Source organism: Corvus cornix, chromosome 3 (assembly GCF_000738735.6).
Source record: "Corvus cornix cornix isolate S_Up_H32 chromosome 3, ASM73873v5, whole genome shotgun sequence".
NCBI lineage: Eukaryota > Metazoa > Chordata > Aves > Passeriformes > Corvidae > Corvus > Corvus cornix.
Window position 1 is genome coordinate 27,674,988 of NC_047056.1, and position 19,541 is coordinate 27,694,528.

The window sequence follows — 19,541 nt, forward strand, 5'->3', positions numbered from 1 at the left end:
TCCATTAGAGGTTCATAAATGGTTTCCCTGAAGCATTGACCCTTTCACAGATAAGAATTACAGATATTAGATGCCTGTGTCAGCATGAGAAGGTATGCTCTGCTTTGGAGTGGAACTGGATGCCAAGTCTCTGTAACAGAACTTCCTCGCAAAGGCTGCTAATTTGGTTAGATGTTGTTTACAGCATAATTAGGTCATATAAGGAGATAGGCTGATTAATCCAATGGTCAGGAAGCTGCTAACCCAGGTAACATGAAAGCAGGTGTTTCAATACTTTCAGTACTGCTGAGGGTTTTACCATGGTAAATTTAATAGGTCCGTGTTTCTTGCATTTGATTTCTGCCTCTAGTTATGTTTTTATTCCCTGTTACATAAGCATATCTTGTTAATCTGTAAATCAAATGAGTGTGTAATAGAAGTGAAAAATGAATTTACAGAAAACACATTTTAATGCAGGCCTAAACGATGTCCTTTAATGTCTATTTTTAGCTGGGTAGCTAAAAATTTTAACACTCATTTCCTTTTGTAACCAAAAGGCACCCCTCTCATTCTTTTCTATGCAAATTAGGCCTCCCACACCATTAAATCATTTTTATTGACTATTGAGCCTGCAAAGAAATGGACTGAACTTTAATATGCTACATTACGATACCATAAAATACAATTTGTAGATCTTATTTAGATTCTGTGTTGCTGCACTTCCTCTAAATAATTGTTATTACTGAAGAAGATTTACAGGCACCGTTGGAAGAATAAGGACTCTCTATTTTGCATGCATTGAAACACCGGCTGTGCGTGATTTCATATCTAAACCCACTTGTTCCCAGTTCTGTTCTGAAATGAAACGAGTCACATGATGCTCTTAGTTGCTAATAGAGCTTTTAGTATGGCAGTATCCAGAACTTCTGCTGACTTCAAGCAGTGCCAGGATTTCACCCCTTCTTTTGTGCTGCTGAGTTTGTGCAAACTTTGGGAATGGAGTGTTCATCTTGAGGCTGTGAATTGTCGCTTTGCACATCCCCAGGCTCATTAATGCCACATGCGTGGCGTCAGCTGCTATGCAGCACTTGGCAGGAAAATGCTCTGTTCCTTGGAAGTGCAAGGAAAATACTGTCCTCCCACAAATTTCTGCATAAGGCTGTGCACGTATTCAGCTTGACAAGGTACATGGCCTTGCTTTCTGTTTTTATAGATAGCTGCAGCCTCTTGGAGCCAAGGGAAGGGGATGCATGCAGAGATTTTATGATTAACCAGAAAGAAATGTATGTGAGTCATTCTGAAAGAGTATAACTCTTCTGAAGGAACTAATATTTTGCTCATGTTGACAGCCTTGGAGAATGACATTTATCTTGTACCACAACCTAGGGGTGGCTGAGAAATACTAGAGCATTTTCTGACAGTGTCTCACCCTTCTTCTAGGAGGGTCACCTCAGAAGTGGAAGGGTGTTCAGCCATGCTGTCACTTCACTATAGAATCATTTTTAGTGTACCAGTAGGAATGCCATTTGTGATCCCAGTCTCATGTCAGGCCAAGGTGGAGCCTTCCCGTGGTCAGGCAGGGGACTGCCTTTGAGATGCTTCCCTGCTCACCTCTAGCAAGCTCCACGTCACCGTGCCAAGTCCCCGCAGTCGTCTGGGTCTCCCAGTGTTTTGAAATCGCAGTTTCAAAGCTGTTCAAGAGGAATTTTCACTCTTATTTCCTCCTTCCCAGAGAGAGACTTCCCGAGACTATTCACTGCCTTTAAAAGTCAGGACATTTAAGGTTGTGTCTAATTTCAGAATAGTTTTTCTAAATCTGGAGTCTGAATTAGTAGTTTTGAATTGGACTCTTGAACTGTCAATACTTACTGCATGACATCAGTTTAAAAAAAAAAGACACTAAACAAGTTTTTGCAGTGAGAACATGTAGAACCCAGATTATGGATCAAAGAGCAATGCCTGCTGTATGAAGTAAGAGAATTATTTTATCTACATACATGCTTACATGTGTGTGTGTATATATATATATATATATGTAAAAAAACAGTTTCCCTTTTCAATTACATGTGGCAGTGAAAACTGAGTATCACTTTTGACCTTTTGAATGAATTTAATAAATCTAGAATTAGAATAGACTATTTCTTTTGGAAGGGGCCTACAACAATCATCCAGTCCAACACCCCAATCATCTAGTCCAAATCCTGAGAAATGTTAAAGTTCAACCATAAGATATGTTATGAAATTTATAATGAGAAATTATTTTATTAACAAGTTGACATTCAAACACATAAGTATGCCTCTTACATATTTTTTTCTAAGAAAACCACTAACATAGTGGCTGATAGCTCAAGCAAGTAAATGAGCAGTCTCTTCCAAGAGGTGTATTTTGTTTTTCTGTAATGTATGAGGATGTAAATGGGTGAATACACAATATAAATAAATCTATATTATAAAGGTATTTTGATTTTAACAGTCTTCTGAAAAATGAAGACAGTTGTCTCACAAACTTGCCAAATAAGCAGAGAAAAACACTCAATCATCTTTTTAAACGGGAAAATACTCTTTTAAGTAAGTTATCTAGTGTCCAGCTCAGATGTATCCTATTACTCTGACATTTTTGAAGTTCTCAGTAGACAACGATGACTTCTTCTGTTCTTTTTCCCCCACAGAATTTTTGGAAATGTATGTGATGACTCCAAGTAGCTACCAGCCCTGCTTCCTTAGGGCTCATTTCAGCAGTGGAGGAATCCTTAAGGCCTCTGTCAGAACACCACCCAAAAGTGTCCATGAACATCCGTACAGATGCCTTAGCATTAGGCAAAGATACATTCAGTGAATCCAGTCATGATAGGAAGCACTAACCATAGTACCAAGCATTGTGCAGGATCATGGCCTCATGTTTTAATATGCTTAAGGCTGATGATGTATAATTAATATGAGGAAAGGTCTCTGCTTCATTTCATCTAATGGTAGGGTGTTTTTTGCTTTATTTTTATGGCTTGGTGTTTTGTTTTTCCTTCAGCTGAACTCTTCCTGGAACAGCAGCACCTCAAAGAAGCAGGCTTTTGTACCCAGGAGGCAGCTAGTCTTTTCCCCACATCTCATGCTGTACTGTACATGCGTGGGAGGCTTGCAGAGATGAAAGGCAATTTGGAGGAGGCTAAGCAATTGTATGATGAAGCGCTCACAGTGAATCCAGCTGGAGTGGAAATTATGCACAGCCTGGTGAGTTTGCAGGGGCTCAGCTCCATTATAGTATTTATGTTCCTGATTAACTGTAATAAGAGGGGAGAGGGCTCATGCTTGCTCTGGATGCCATTGTCTTCCTAATCCTGAGAGCAAGTGACTGTTCCAAGAATAAATTGGGTCGTTTGAACCTCTATTTCAAGACTGGATTGAATGTTTTTGACTAATTAGGACTTGTGTCAAAAGTAAATATTTTAGTTGACAAAGGCTGATAGTTTTGGAAGTCAGTTCACTGCTTTGTCTTTGCTGCTTTTTCTACTAACTGCTATGCATTTTAAATAAGCAGTACACTGATGTTTGAAAGATCTGAACTAAATAACTATAGATAGATAGATAGATATGGGGTTTGTAAACCTTGGGCTGATTTCTTTTGTCTACTCAAATCAAGATAAACTGAGAGTTTACAATAAAATGCATCTGTTACTGTCGTAAGCTGCAGCTTAGTTCCAGCCTTGTGTAGGGTTCCAGTGACTCCACATTTGTGGGTTTTTTTTTGGTAACACTCCTACCCAGCAAGTATTCTTTTTCTGTGGCACCAAGCCCAAAACAAACTGTTTTCCAGACACAGGGCCTAGAGCTTAATAACAGTAATAATTATACAGAGAGCTTTGTGGAAGACCAAAACCCACTTCTCTTGTGGAATCACAACAGTTAATCATATTTCATCAATGGTGTGTCTTGTTAACTGTAGCCCTTACCAGGTCTCTCTGGGATTTTAGAAGTTTGTCTTGACTAATTTAATTTGTACAGGAGTTCTATGTCCATGTGACTGCTTAGTGTCTTTGCTAGCACATTTGTATCTCCTGGCATAAATTTGGTCCTGATGAGATTTGCTGGCAACTCCAGAACTGAAGGGGTATCAGTGTACTAGAGATCAAATGTTAAGTGAAGTTATAATTGAGAGAAAATAGTAGAACCTACAGGCAAAGAGCAAGATATTTGGTAATAATAAATGTTCAGTACAGAAATAGCAATGAATAGCTGGTGCATGTCAGGAGAACGTTATGAGACTGCTGTACACGTGTCAGGCTTCCATGGGGCAATAATATTACTTTGTTGTTGTAATACAGCCTTTACAAATTCACTCAGTAAAAACCAAGCTAGATGGAACGATGTTCTTTGCTCTGTGTCATGATTTCAGAGAAGTTGCTGATACTAGAAAAGCCATCGAATTAGATGCCAACATGATACTAATAGCTCTCATTTTTGTCTTATTTTATGGACATAACCACATCCTGTGTCTTCACATTTCAGTTGCTTGCAATTTTCTGAAACTTTAGTAACTTGGAATAAAAATTTCCAGGGTGCACATCGCAGATGTTCTGACCCTGTTTACTTCAGAAAATGTCGTCCCAACATGGCTTAGCTGTTTCTGAAAAGGAGGCTGAAGAAGAAACCTTAAAAGCTTCTGCGATACCTTCTTTACTGTGCCTTAGTGTCTCCAGGCTTTGTTAGGAATGGGTAACATATAAATGTACTTTTTACCATCCCTGAGAAAATCTTTCCTAGGTTATCCAAGTTGTAACCTTTAAAAAACACATACATGCTTAGTAGGTAAGTATTTCTGAAAGCTTTAAGGAGTCTGTGAATGCTTATTCCCCTCACACTAGGAATTTTCAAGAAGGGCAAGAGGAATGACCCTTGTAACTGAAGGCCTGTCTGTCTCACTTCAGTGACTGGTAAAATTATAGAGATTATTCTGGCAGGTATTGAAAAACACCTGAAAGACAGTGCAGTCGTTGGTCACAGCCAGCATGGGTTCATGAGGGCACCTGCCCCGGGACAGCCCTGGGTGTACCTAACAGCATGGGGCACAAGAGGCTGGAAAGCTGCTCCACAGAAAGGGACCTGGGGGTCCTGGTCAGTGGCAAGTTCAATGTGAGCCAGCAGTGCCCTGGCAGCCAGGAGAGCCAAGCATGTCCTAGGGGGCATCAGGCACGGCATCACCAGCTGGGCAAGGGAGGGGATTGTCCTGCTCTGCTCTGCACTGGGGCAGCCTCACCTCCAGTGCTGGGGGCAGTTCTGGGATCCACAATATAAGAAGGATATTAAACCATTAGAGAGCATCCAAAGGAGGGCAACCAAGACAGTGAAGGGTCTCCAAGGGGAGCCATATGAGGAGCAACTGAGGTCACTTGGTCTGTTCAGCCTGGAGGAGACCGAGGGAAGACCTCATTGCAGTCTGCAACTTCCTTGTGAAGGGAAGAGGGGCAGACACTGCTCTGTCTCTGTGGTGACAGTGACAGGACCCAAGGGAATGGCCTGACACGTCAGTGAAGGTTAGGTTGGGTATTAGGAAAAGATTCTTCACCCAGAGGATGGTCAGGCACTGGAATGGGCATCCTAGAGAAGTGGTCACAGCAGCAAGCCTGCCAGAGTTCAGGAGGTGTTTGGACAATGCTGTCAGGCACATGGTGTGACTCTTGGGGCTGTCTTGTGTGAGACCCAGAGATGATCTCGATGGTCCTTGTGGGCCCCTCCCAATTCAGAGTATTCTGTGATGATGTTTTGGTCAAGGGTGGATGTAAAATTTACAAGAGTTGAAAAAGACAGTGAGATGAGAAATTTGGGGGCAGAGACTCAGTCTGTAAGCAAGTAAGAAAGAGGAAAGAAACTGAATAACAAAGTGAGAGAAATAAGGATAGATAGAAAATAGGGTAAGATAGATAACACCAGATAAGGCTGGAAGATAAGATGAGAAGACACATAGATGGAGGGGTGGATATGCTGGAAAGGATGAAATAAAGGGGTCAGTCTTAGGAGAATGACAAAGGAGCAGGAACCTGTAAGAGCACTTCCTTTCCTTGTGCTCCGGTCTGCTTAAGATTGTGGCTCTTCCCACCCTGGTGCCAGCAAATACCAGTGAAAATCACTTACTTAAGCATGTACCTCACCTCCTTTAACTTGGCCCTGCTGGCAGCCTGTGGTTCACACCTGTTAGCTAAGATAGCAAAGGTCTGGTCTATCCCTGCTGATACCATGAATCATGGCAGTAGTTACATGATGGCACATAATGGTATTCCTTTGTGTGCTTTTCCAAAAGCTAGGAAATTGCACATAACAAGTTAGAAGCATCTGATGAGCACTATAGAAAAGTCTGTAAAGAAATTAATCATTCTGCCTTCAGAATAGAGCTGGAATAATGTGCAGTAAACAAGGCTTTTAGGGCTATGCATCAAATAAAAAGGGCGAAAATAAAATACTGAATGGCTGCTAGCTAAGTGATTTTGTCCTGTGTTCTGAATGAGACACTGTCCCCACGGAGAACTTAAGACTGGGTTTATGCAATTGAGGATGTAATGTAACAAGTGGTAAATTCTGAATCTCCTTGAGGCCATCAGAAGAAAACTGAATGTCTTTCTGAAATGTATGTATTAGCCAAGTACTAGCTGTACTTTTATTAAAAATACAAGTTCTTGAGCACAGTATGTTCAGTCCCCTACCGGAGGGAAATATATGTCTGGGATTATGCAAGAGGGCAAACTAGATTTAATCAACTAGTTCCAAGGGGTTTGAAATTATGCGAGACACATACACAAGCAGCTGGAATTAAATTCACACAGGTTTTGGTGTTGGTCCCCCCAGTCTGGATACATTGTTTTCCCACTCTAGTGGTAGTGTTGTGGATATGTAATAATTTAGAGAAAGAGGATCTGGTTGTGAGAATTAGTTTGAGTTGGTACAATTGTCATCCAACTGACCTAATCCACTTAAAGGGAAAACTCTGCTGTAGACAGTGCCTAGCCTCCCTGGTGTATCAGCATCAATTAGCAAAGTAGTCCTGTCTCTTCCCCTGGGCTCTCAGAACTGGGTTGTCAAAGCTATATTTGGAAAAACCCAGCCTGAAGAGTGTTGCTGGCTTTAAATGAAGGGCACAGATCTAGCAATGAATGAGTCCATTGGGTGTCAGTAACTTCATCCTTACACGAGGTACACTCACCACCATAATACACACAGTCTGTTTCTCTGCACAGCTGAAAATGGCTGTGTTTTGCTGTGACTGTAGGGTGTTTACAATAGCTGTCAAATCAGCATGCTTTCCATATAAAGCACGCTGCTGCATGGCAGAGGGGCACCGTGCAGCAGCACTGCAGTGCCAAGCACATCCCAGGGGGTGGGTACCATGCTCTGCTTCGTCCGAGGGGCCTTTGGCACTTGGTGTCCAATGCTGTGGTTAGGAGACCACGGGCACTTGGAAAATACCACACAGTTGTGCTGCTTCCTGTAACACTTGCAGTTTCTGAGTGGTGTCACTGGATCCTTAAACCTGTATCGGGAATCCACCATTGGCCTTTACAAAGTAAGTAATACTGGCTAATACCTAATCTAAGGAAGTATATTTGTTGGGGAATTTTGTTTTCATTGTCAAAGACATACAGAATCAGTTTTCGGGGCTCTTTGAAGCATACTCGTGGTGAGGTGAGCAACTACTCCTTTGGTTAGATAGTTGTTTGCTGCCAGAAACAATTAGCTTGGGTTGACTCCTAAAAATTGTACATCCTGTGATACCATGGTTTCTTTAATAAATACAACTTGCTAGGGTTCTTTTTCCACATTGCTCCTGATTCTGTCTCACATATTTCTGTCGTCCTTTCCTTTACTAGAACAGCCCTGTTTCTTTCTTCCTCCCTTTCACAGGCTCCTTCTGGGCCCTGCTTGCAGGGGTCATAGAGCACTTCTCCCTCCCAGGGGCTGATGGAGTTTCTACTGAGCAGGTATATTTGCTGGTCTAGAAACAAGAGCTTAGTCCATATCTCCTTGTCTTACACTGTGGCCTCTGACAGCACATTTCTACAACCAAATAACTATGGCTTACTTTTTTCAGTATGTACCAAATTTGGTTATATAACATCATGCAATACACAGCTTTGGGATGGTGATAACAGAATTGACATGTGCCCAACCAAGTCAGAAAATACAACATAAGCTGGAGCAGATGATACCTCCTTGTAAAGCGATACACAAATCCACCTACCTGTATGTAACTAGAGAAAGACACTGAAATTTGTTAGTTCTCAGCCACAGTGCATTCAGTACCATTCTCACTTTTGATTCAGAGGAGGAGAAAATCAATGCCAGCACATTGGACTTGAGTCCTAAAGCTCTATATGTAATATTGCAAGTCAGACTAAAAACTGAGATATTCAGAAGACTCCTGCCCAGGACGCATCTCACATAGCACCTTGTCAAGTCACAGCAATTCTCAACACGTTTTAGTTCAGGGAAGAGGAGACAGAATCGTCTGTTTCAAAGGGAAGGAAATGGGTACCCTCATCTCCATCACTCTGCCAGATTTAATGAAAACAGTAAGAAATACCATCAAAACAAAGCAAAAAAATTTCTTGACTTATACTTGGATATTACTGAATGCAGTGGAAAATTGATGATTCTTTACTTCTCTTGAAGGTTGGGGCAAGGGCAATAAGGTTGGTATCAGAATGCCATGTAGCTGTCTGCCCTACCTCATCCCTATCCTTGATAGCAAAACAAAGTGAACAGTATATTGGGTTTTGTTTGTAACGTGTCCCTATTCATAAAGTTTTCTTGTGACCACATGAACAGGTGGAAAACATGATCTTGTGAACACATACTTGATTTGTTCCATAACGAAATCAAAGAGAGTTTACAGCTAACAGAGGTGGTGCTAATCAAGAGAGTTGTTCTTTGGCTGTCATCTGCACCACGAAACATAAGGTTGGCGGCCATACAGGAAGGGTTCACAGCCACAGAATACTCTCCAACTGAAGTTAGAAAAACAAGCTTCCCAATCCCCTGGGTTTATGTCTCCTAAGCCAGGCCAACAAATTGACTGTAGGCTGTTTGGTGACCATCGTTTTCCAAGATGAGTGTAGATTGTGGCCTTTCCACAGGAAGTCCTGGTTATTTTTATGGGAGAAGATCTTTGTGGTAAATGGAGTTGGGAAGGTATCACCCACGTACCAGGATCATGGAATGGTTGACATTGGAAGGGATCTTGGGGGATCTTATAGTCCAACTCCCTGCTTAACAGGTTCAGCTAGAGCAGAGTACCAGGACTGTGTCCAGCTGGGGTTTGACTATCTCCAAGGATGGAGAAACCACTGTGTGATCTCTTCCAGTGTTTGATCCCCCCTTACAATAAACAAAGCTTTTACTAATGTTTAAATAGAATTTCTTGCATTTCAGTTTGTGCCCATCCAGTCGCTGGATACCCCTGAGAAGTTCTGAGATTCCACTTCTTTACACCTTACCATCAGATATTTACCTGTGCTGATAAGGTGTCCCCTCTCTTCTGCAAGGCTGAACAGTCCCAGCTCTCAGCTTTTCCTTGTATGACAGGTGCTCCAGTCCCTTAATGATCTCAGTGCCCCTTTGCCTGGACTCTCTTCAGTATGTCCACATCTTCCTTGTACTGGAGAGCCCAGAACTGGACAGAGTACTCCAGGTGTGGCCTCACCAGTGCTGAGTAGAGGGACAGGATGAACTCCCTCGACCTTTTGGCAGCACTCTGCCTAATGCAGCCCAGGATACTGTTAGCTGCCTTTGCTGCAAGGGCACATTGCTGGCCCATGGCCAGCTGCTTGTTCACCAAGTCCTTTTCTGCAAACCTGCATTTCATCCGGTCATTTCCCCTGCCAAAGTGAATCTGAAGCTATTACCAGGAATTTTTTCTGCAAGTAGATACTAAACATAACATTGGCATGACTGTATCAGGTCAGGCCAGAGGTTCAACTACTCCTCCTCACCAGCAGTGGCAAAGAAGTGCCTAGGAAAGAATGAGGCCAGGGCAGGCGTGTGTCATACTTCTAAGGTTAGGACTTAGCTTGGGGACATCCCAAAGTAGAGGTAGATTCTGCTTGCATAGTAATTCCCGGTGGATTTCTCCTTCATGAGCTTGTCTTGACCTGTGTTAGAGCTTTCATCATCCACAATATCCTTTGGCAAGGAGGTCTCCTTTCTGCTGTACAAAGAACTGCCAAATTCTCTATGTTCTTGATGCAGCTCTTCTTAGCCACACTGATGCACCTTATTCTCACTTTGGAAGATGTAACTTACTGCTGATTCTTACTCATTCCCCTCCCATTACTGATTTTGCAGGTATCTGTCACTGAACCAGTTCCGTTCCTTTCATCATTGCTCTTGCCTCTCTCTGAACTTCTTACAGTTCTTTTTAAGATGAGCAGGCTAGAACAAATAATGTGCTTTGAGAAAAATAGCTTAGCTTTAAAGGCAATGTTGTAGATGCAGTGTTTAAAAAAACCCTCTCCACCCCTTGGTCTTTTACTCATGTAATTATATACATTTTCATAGAAATACAATGTTCTATTTCAGGTGTTTTGTATTAACCTGATTTTGTTATCAAAGCTCAGTTTCCATCTCATGCCTGTAGGGGCTGGATTTTATTTTCTGAATGGTCAGCATCTCTGATAAATGCATGGTTATATATAATAGCAGTAAGAAGTGTAACACTTGTCTCAGGTCCTTGCAGAGATGTCGGTGTCCCAGTCTGAATACAGCACAGCCAGCAAGTGTGCCGTTCTAGTCCAATATAGATATATAGATATATATATCTATATATACATTTCATTTTGCTTGCCAGAGACATCCTTTTAGCTGGCAGAACACAAATCTTGCTCTGCTGGTAATGCTAGAAGCTGAAGAGCTTGATTGAGAACAGATTTTTTTTTAGATTATGTTCCTTTTGCCTAAGATAAGTGCATTGCTCTTGATTAGATTTGAGCGTTTAAAAACTATATGATGCCTTATTTAAATCTTCTGCTCTTAATTGTTCAGTGGAGTGCAAGGGCTGAATAAAAAGAAAAAGACTTTGCAAAGTCTTGGACGGTTTAATTTGGCCTTCATTGTGTACTTAAGATGCAATTTCATGTTCATTTTAGTAGAAGAGTCAACCTATTGTCTCCAGACTCGCATTTGGTAGCATCAGGGTAATTTGAAGACTACAGTTTCTACTGATTAGAACATGGAAATGAATTATTTCTGTTCATTTATTTCATTTTACCTCACAGTATGGTGCATGCATCCTTGTTTTCAAAGGCATCCATTCACATAATAAAACATAGCTTGATTGCTTAATATTTTCAAGGATGACATGCATTACTTCCCTGGGGATTTGTTTCATGCTGCTATGCAGTAATGATATAAATCACAGGGCAGATTCTCTGCATGGGTAAATTATCATGGCTCCATCATACCAAGGTCTGTATGTCTTATAAGGTAGCTAGGATGCTAATTAAAACCATTTTTACCTTGACAACTGAAATTAGAATGCTTTCTGTGCTTAAATGTGAGAACGAAAGAGCATAGTTTTCATATTAATAGAGTTATTTATCTTCTAAGGAGCTGCTTCATGTCTGTAGTTTACCCAATTTGTTGGCTATTTTGTAGATAGGTATGCCATGGTCTGTTTCCATTTTCTAGTGACATTTCTTGCTCATTTTTTTATATTTGTGTACAGAGAATTGAACATCACAATTAAAATGCATCTGCCGGTTGTTAGGACAACTGTGCATTTGTCCTAAGTGTAATTAGGTGGATAATTGTATCTAGAGAGATACAGTGAGCGACCTGTTTTTGTCTGTTCTGGAGAGACTTCTTCCTGGCTGCATGAGATGCTGCTCCCCTTGCTCCTGTTTAGGCAAAGGTAATAAGCAGAGTTAAGGACTAGGCAATTTCGAGGAACTGGACAGTTGTACTATTTTATGATACTGAGAAATAGTTTTCATTATCACACCTACTACTTAAGGGGAATCTTTGAGAAACTGCTGTCATAAGAACTTGAATTTTAGTAGGTAATGCCTGCAAAATAAATATTCTTTAACATACAAAACCACTGAAGATTTACTAGTAACACTTTCTAAAGGTCTGGGGTTTTTTCCTTAATAGACATATACTTTATGTTCGTTACGTTAAATATTTTGGATGGTATCAGATGTAAAATGTAAAACAGAATGTAAAACCTGCTTCAAGAGAGGGCTATTTTAAGGTTTGAATGTATGTATTGACTACAGTTTTTAATTACATTCTGTCTGTTTGATCCTGGGTTGGTGTGGCTTATGAGCTATAGTAAAACGGCATAGAAATAGAAATATACAAACCAATACTGCATGTTAAAGTGCTTCAGATACTCCTTATAGCATATCCTCCAAGCCTGAGGAGCCACAAGCCGTGCTGCTGGGGCTGTTTGGGAGGTGCTGCTGCAGAGGGGATCTCTTGGTGTCTCAGAAAGAGAGACACACAGCACCCAAAGCAAATGTATGAGAACAAGAGAGCTCCAGGTTTCTCTTCCCAAACTAAGCACCATTTCCCGGTATTTATCAAAGCACTTCAGGCTGGGGCTTTGCTACTGTTGAGCAACAGGGGTGTGCCTTTCTCTTCCAGAGAGCAAAGAGCTGCAACTCAGTCATTTTCCATTGAAGGCAATTCAGTGGAGAGGCTGGAGAGGAGGTGGAGCCCTGGCTCTCACCATTGCTGGCACGGCCAGCTCTGCTGCACTTTCAGCTCTGATTATGTGTCACACTTTACTCTAAACCTCTGTAAAACAGGGATGAAGCTACTAATCTACTTCATCTGGGGTTTGTGGAGCTTAATTAATATCTGCACACACTTTCAGATGATAGACACACTGTAAGCACAAAATCTTACTTATTCTAGTTATATGTCTAGATTCCTTTTTTCATGTGGGATTTGGGACCACAAATTATTTTGGACAAAGTACTGCAACTGTTCAGCACAAATGATGTGCTTTACAGCTTTGAGTACCCTTATGTCCCTAAATATAAGTAGTGCTGCAAACATTATTGCGATGGGAGTGGGATTTAGGAGGCCGATCTGCAAACTGTTTCTTCCTCTAGCAAGTATTTTTTTTTCATTAGAGGAATATGCTGTGCCTGTGTGGTGTGCCTTGCCCTCAACTGTATTGATAAATTCTTATAGTGGTGCTGTGAAGGACAGAGTAAAACAGAAGCAAATGTGACTCTGACAACCTTCTAGCACAGCCCTCTCCTCTTCCTGGGGATAAGATATGACAACGCCTGCAAAAAATAGCTTTTTGCAGGGAGGTGGGAGGGTGCTTCCTTTCTCTGGCAGTGAATGTATCCTCCTGCTCTGCAAATTCAGTGCAAGCAGAACACCCTTGTACCAGTACAGTTCTGCAGTTTTTCCCTGGTGAGAGGGGGTTTGGATTTTAAGGGAGAGATGACAGACCTAAAGGTAGAAGGTGCAGTAAAGCAACAGTCATTACAAGCAATTCCAAAAATGGAGCAACCTTGAACAAAAGTGCACATTTTTTTTCTTTTCCTTCCTTAAGCAAGTAAGTGACAGTCAACAGGAGATTTAAGCCACCCAGAGGAAGACCAGTGACGTCTTGTGCACTGCAGCTTTGAGAGCTACAGACACTGGGACTCTCTTAGGTCTGCCTAATATGGAGTGCACAGGAAAACACTGCAAGGGTGAATTTGCTAAGTCCTAATATCCAGCAGGATATTTTTGGACTGCTCTGATAGTACAAAACATTTAAGCATTTCAGCCCACCTCACAAGTTTCCCCTTGATGTCCCTGTATGCTGTGAGCATTTTTTCTCACTACTTTTTTTTTCTGTTCAATGCACTGCATTTCTCCAGTACATTTGGAGAACAGGCAGATGGTGATATATAGGTGCGTAAGAGAAGGGAAGGGGAAAGAATTGGAAGGAACATAGAAGAGACAGAAAAAAGCATAGACTGCTGCTTACTTTAAAAATACCAAGATAAAGCATTGACCATTCAGACACAGTTAAAATCGCTTTTTTCTTCTTCCGTTAGCTGCTCAATAGCATGTTTCTTCCTTTTTCATCTCTCTCCACCTTGTAGATTTCTGCAGGACGTGAACCCAACTTTGATGGCTTTTTTAATACTATTTATTTGCTATTTTATCCAAGAAAGGTAAAATTCACTAAGAATCTTAAGTGCACTTAGGTCAGAAGCTTGTTCCGGTGGTGTTGAGGGAGTATCTGAAAACAACAGAACAAACAATCCAGGACCAAGAAACTGGGAGGAAGTCCTCAGCCCTTTGGAAAACTCAAGTCCTGAGGCAGGAACTTACTATACGTTTCCTGTTTGCTCTTTGTGACATCTAAACTTGTGCATTTTTTACGTGCTGAAAACATTCCTCTTGCTCCTTTCCTCTTGTCCTTCCTCATGCTTGTATAAAGCTCTAGTCTATCAATGAGCTGCTGTTCAATATTCCTAATGTGACTTTTGCCTGTTTTTGCCAAAGTAGTTGAGAGAATGCCTGGCTGGAAAAAGATGGAGTGCAGGAGGGAAGCCACAGGGAGATGAACAACCTGTGATCCTCAGGGATGGGCAAAAGAGAGCTTGACTTGTCAAGGTAATAAAACACAGACTGGGAAGGGATACATCTGCTTTCTGCAGGTACATGTGGAAGCAAAGAGGGAATGCTGTGGGGAGAGGAAAGCTGCATTGGCTAGAGGAGGCAGCTTTGCTCTAAGTTGCTGCTGCAGATGGAAGAGGGTTCCCAGCCACTGGTGCAGAGAGGTTCTGAAGCAGCCTTCTGGGTTATGATGTGGAAAGAACAGTCTCATCCCTCTGATACTTCAGCTTGATCAGTTTATGAGGGAGAGACTGGATCACCCCAAAAGCAGGACTTTACCAAACCCAAATTAGTGGTTGCCCAGACCACCAGTGACTGAATTAATAATGTACTTACCTGTGACCTGAAATGCAGAATATGCAGCTAAAAATATTTTGCAGGTCTGCCTTCTGTCCTGCCTTCCTGTTTTCATTTCCTGCTGAAGAACTTCTATTCTCAGAAGCATTTTGTAATTATTTTGCTGTTTATTGTTTTTTAAATTAGAGGTGGAATTTGAATGTTAGTAGGGCTTCCCTGGGATGCAGCCCTGACTTCCATTTTTTACATATATTTTTAATGAGTTGTCGAGTGTCTAGTGTGTCGTGAAGTGGAATGATGGATGTAGCTGGACTCAGGAGAGTTGCATGGAAATTCTCTTAAACAGCATTGTGGCAGCTCAGCTCTATTGACAATAACATCAAGTCGGGTTTAATAGTGTAGTTCTTGATTGAATGAATCCGCCCTGTAGGAAACAGTATGACCTTCCTGTGTGTGCTCAAGACAAAAAAAATCAATGTTAATCCCTTGGGAGGAAAAATACAAGATTAATGGAACAGTTGAGTGAGTCTAATGAGAATCAGATGGCAAGAATGTTAATTTGGAAAGAGATACTCATATAAGCTGTCTGAAGGTATAGCATGGTAGTTTCCCTGTATCACCAAATGCCATGTATTCTTAGATGTATATCTGCCAGATGTAATTTAATGGATTTGCACCTCTTCTCTATGGCTTCCTGACAGAACAACAGGGGATTTTCAAGCTAATCATCTTTCAGTGGGGAGATTTATGACCAGTTAGCCGATCCTTTCTTCTGTCTGGAAGGGCATGGACTGGAGGCAGTCATTGGGCACCAACTGGGAGCTTCTGAATCAGAAACAGGCTGGAGCATCTCTGTCTTGTGGTTGCTCTCTGGAGTCTTGCAGTTCACTGGCATTGTCAAATACGACGTTTGCCTAAGTCAGTCCTCATTACTAGTGTTTTTGGAAGTCAGATAGGTAATGCTTCCCTTCATAGCCATTAGCTGTGTAAGGAATAAACAGATCAATGGACTTTTATACTTCCTCGTTGCTTCTGAGAGTCTGAAGCGATAATTTTGATTGATGTGGCAAAAATTCACTTTGCCTAGTTCTCAGCCTTTGGAGAGTTGGTCACTCTTTCTACCTGTTGCCCAGAGAGAGGGATTCTCCAGCATTGGTGCAGAGCCCCTTTTGTTAGGCTGCTGCTTTGCATTGCCTTATGGAAATCTCACTCTGTTCTTCCCCTGAAGATACAGAAAGACTGTGGAATTAAAGTGGGTGCCTATGTTTGTGTAGATCACATACTTCTTTAAATTATATCACATGAGGCAGCTGAGTATCTCCTAGTGCATGGCCTAAGGCAGGAAATGAGGTAAAACACATTGACTTGTTTCAGAGAAATTGCTGCTTTGATGTTTTCTTAATTAGCCCAGTTCTCCCTTTGCTTGTGTTCACCTGTTCAGCATTCATTGGAGTAGAAAGGGCATGAAAAGGTCCATTTTCAGCTGAATCACTTTTCAGGCTGTACCTGCTTTCCAAGGTTGTCACCAGCATAAGAGACTGCAAATAAAAAGCAACTGAAACACGAATGGCAACATCTCAGTACTACCAAGCTGTACAGTGGAGATTATTTGTTTATGCTTTTATTTGCCAGCACTGACTAAACAAAGATAAGAATGTAAATGCTGTAGCAGAGCTTCCCAAATGGGATTACAGGGGTGATAGGAGCTAGCACTTAGCATTACAATAATAGGTGCCAGTGTGGAGAGATGTCACTGCCCTGTTGCTCCTCTTTTCATCCTAAGAGCAGAGCAATAAAAGAAGAGGCAGGTCTGTGGAGCTCTATGTGAGATTTGCTTCTTTATGCAGGAACATTAGTCTTTTAGGGTTTTAGGGTTTGATTTGTTAGGTTTGCACTGTGTCAGCTTTGCTCTGATCTCTCAAAATCTAAGCTGTGGTTAATGTGACTCTGAAGGAGGGCCTTGTTTTGTGAGCCTTAGTAAGATCTACAGTAAACCAGGCAAGCTCCATATAAACTCTGAACTAAATGGGGAACAGACCCCCAACTCAGCTAGTTTTGAATGTCAGTGTGCATGGTACAAGGCTAATTGAAATACACACGAAACTGCCACGTGTCTTATTAAATTGCATTTAGACAAGATGTACAATATTTTGAGTCAGCTCGGCAGTTTTCCAGCTGATGAAAGTGTTGCTGATACCTGACACCAGTGATGATATATTAAGTGCTCTTAGTATCTTAGCACACGTGTCATGAGATACATTAGAATCATAGAAGAATTCAGGTGAGAAAGGACCTTTCCTCTGGAGGTCATCTAGTCCCACCTCCTGCTCACAGTGGGGTCAGCTTCAGATATCTGTATTTGATATAGGTAGCTCAGGGCTGTGTCCAGCTGAGCTCTGAGTATTTCCAAGGATGGCTGTTCCACCACCTGTCTGGGCACATGTTCTGATGTTGCACACTCCATGTGAAGAATTTTTTCTTTCTGGCTGCTCAACCCGAATTTTTCTTGCCGTACCTTAATCTGTTGCAACTGAGCACCTCTCAGAAAAGTTTGGTCCTGTCTTTCTTTCAGTCACCCATTAGATAGTTGAAGATGGCATTTGAATCTCTCCTTAGCCTGGAGAGGGAAAGGCTGAATAGATGTTCCTCTCTCAAACTCTTCATAATATCATGGCTCCCCAGCCATCTCAGCGGCCATTCACCCATCCTTCTCCAGTTTGTCATCATCTTTTTGTAAATGAGGAATGCAAAACTGGTGAGAGTGCTCCAGATATGAATCAAATAGAAACAAATACTTAATTTCAGTCTGCTGTGATGCATTACCTGATGCAGCACAGTAAGCCATTAGCCTTGGGCACTGCTTGGGTGCCCTGCTGGCTCGTTCTCACTCCTTGTCTGCCAGCATCCCCAAGTCCTTTTCTGCAGAGCTACTTCTCCCCAGCTGGTGTCCAGCCTGTACAATTGCATGAGGTTATTACATGCCATGTGCAAAATGTCACTATTCAGCAAATGCAGTTCCCCCTAAAGCTGCAGGGAGACTGGGGCACAGAAATCACAAGCAAGACCTATGTTGTTAAGGGCCAGAGGTGAATCACACATAATGACCACTTACAGCAAGTAAAGCCTTTACACTCAGAATAAGTAGAAAATTAAGTTTATTCAATGCTTAAATAAGATATAGAGCTGCCATCTCTGAGTTGTGCTGAGATTTTATATCAAGACTGAATTTTTCAGTAACTCACAGTGCCCATCCTACCAGAAACCACACAGTGCTTAGGTTTGGGGTTTTTTCACAAGTTAGGCCTTTTGGGAATTCATTAGTCATTGGAAAGCTGTTGGAGGAAGACACCTTTGGTAGGAGGCTCCGTGATGTGATTTTATGCTTTTGTTGTTTGTTCTTAAACAGGTGAGCTGTTAGAATGGGTCTGGCATCCTCTGTGGCCAACAGCAGGGCTACAGCTTCCATTCTGTCGTCGTGTGTGTGCCTCTGTGTACACACACGTACTTGTGGACATCAGAGCTACATGAAGCATAGTGCCAGCTGGTTTTAGCAGGCTCAGATTTGGTTATGAAACCCTAGATGGAAGGAGCATCTCCTGCATCACCTGAAAATCTTGACTGGCTGGGGTCTGGTGCTTTGGAAAGGGAGCAGGTCCTCTAAGGCTGTTTGGGAAGTGGGCTGTGCCCCAAGATAGAGCAAAGTAGGAAGGTATGAGCCAGATTCCAAAGAAGACTTTCCTTGCAGAACTAGCCAGGTGAGGGCAGGAGGGAGGAGTCTAATTTGTTGAAAGAGTGAAGCATTGTTTGTAAGCAGTTAGTGATCCTGAAGTGAGTGGAGTGGGAGGCTGAGCGAGGGCAGTGCTGGGTACCTGAAATGGAGAGAGAGAGGAGTTGACTTAGCCACCCCTTTGGCCCCCACACTACCAAAACCTCACTGTGCAGCCCAAATACCAAGAGATGCTGGGACACTGCCATCCTTGCTTTGGCTCTCGTGTGCCTGGGCCCGTTAACCCTGAGGGTCAGGAGAAGCTGCTGTTCCATATATTAGCACAGCACATGCTGTTGCTGTTCAGTGGTGAACTTACTCTTGTGGTCTGTCTCTCCTTGTGTTACAAGCAACAGGAGCCCTTCTTCTCCACAACCTGTCAAGCCAGTCTGTGTCTTGCAGACTTTAACACCTGCAATGAATATGACATGAACCAGCACTAGAGACAGAATACAGCTGAACCATGGAATTGTTTAGGTTGGAAAAGACCTCTGATACCACTGTGTCCAGCCGTTACCCGGGCACTGCCAAGTCCACCACTAAACCCTGTCCCTGAGTGCTACATTCACACATCTTTTAAATATATCCAGGGATGGTGATACTTCTCTTGGAAGCCTCTTCCAATGCTTGGCAATCCTTTCATTGGAGAATTTCTTCCTAATACCTGACCTAAATCTGCCCTGGCACAACTTGATGCCACTTCCTCTTGTCCTATCACTTGTTACTCAGGAGAAGAGACACCTGGCTACATCCTTCTTTCAGGTAGTTGTAGAGAGTGATAAGATCCTGTCTGAGCCTCTATTTCTCCAGCTCAAACCCCAGAAACCTTACTCCAGGAACTCCTAGACTGCTTCTTGTCTGCTGTGTTGTATTTCCAGTGGACATC

General features: G+C 42.1%; 1 protein-coding gene across 7 annotated transcripts in view; it reads left to right on the forward strand.

The window, feature by feature from the left end:
* Positions 1-19,541, forward strand: part of TTC7A (tetratricopeptide repeat domain 7A) — a 172,116-nt gene that overhangs the window by 127,810 nt on the left and 24,765 nt on the right. For all 7 annotated transcript variants that reach the window (XM_039568241.1, XM_039568242.1, XM_039568243.1 and 4 more), the window contains one exon: positions 3,002-3,204. In XM_039568241.1, coding sequence (XP_039424175.1) covers positions 3,002-3,204 — 203 coding nt within the window. The remainder of the gene's footprint in view (positions 1-3,001; positions 3,205-19,541) is intronic.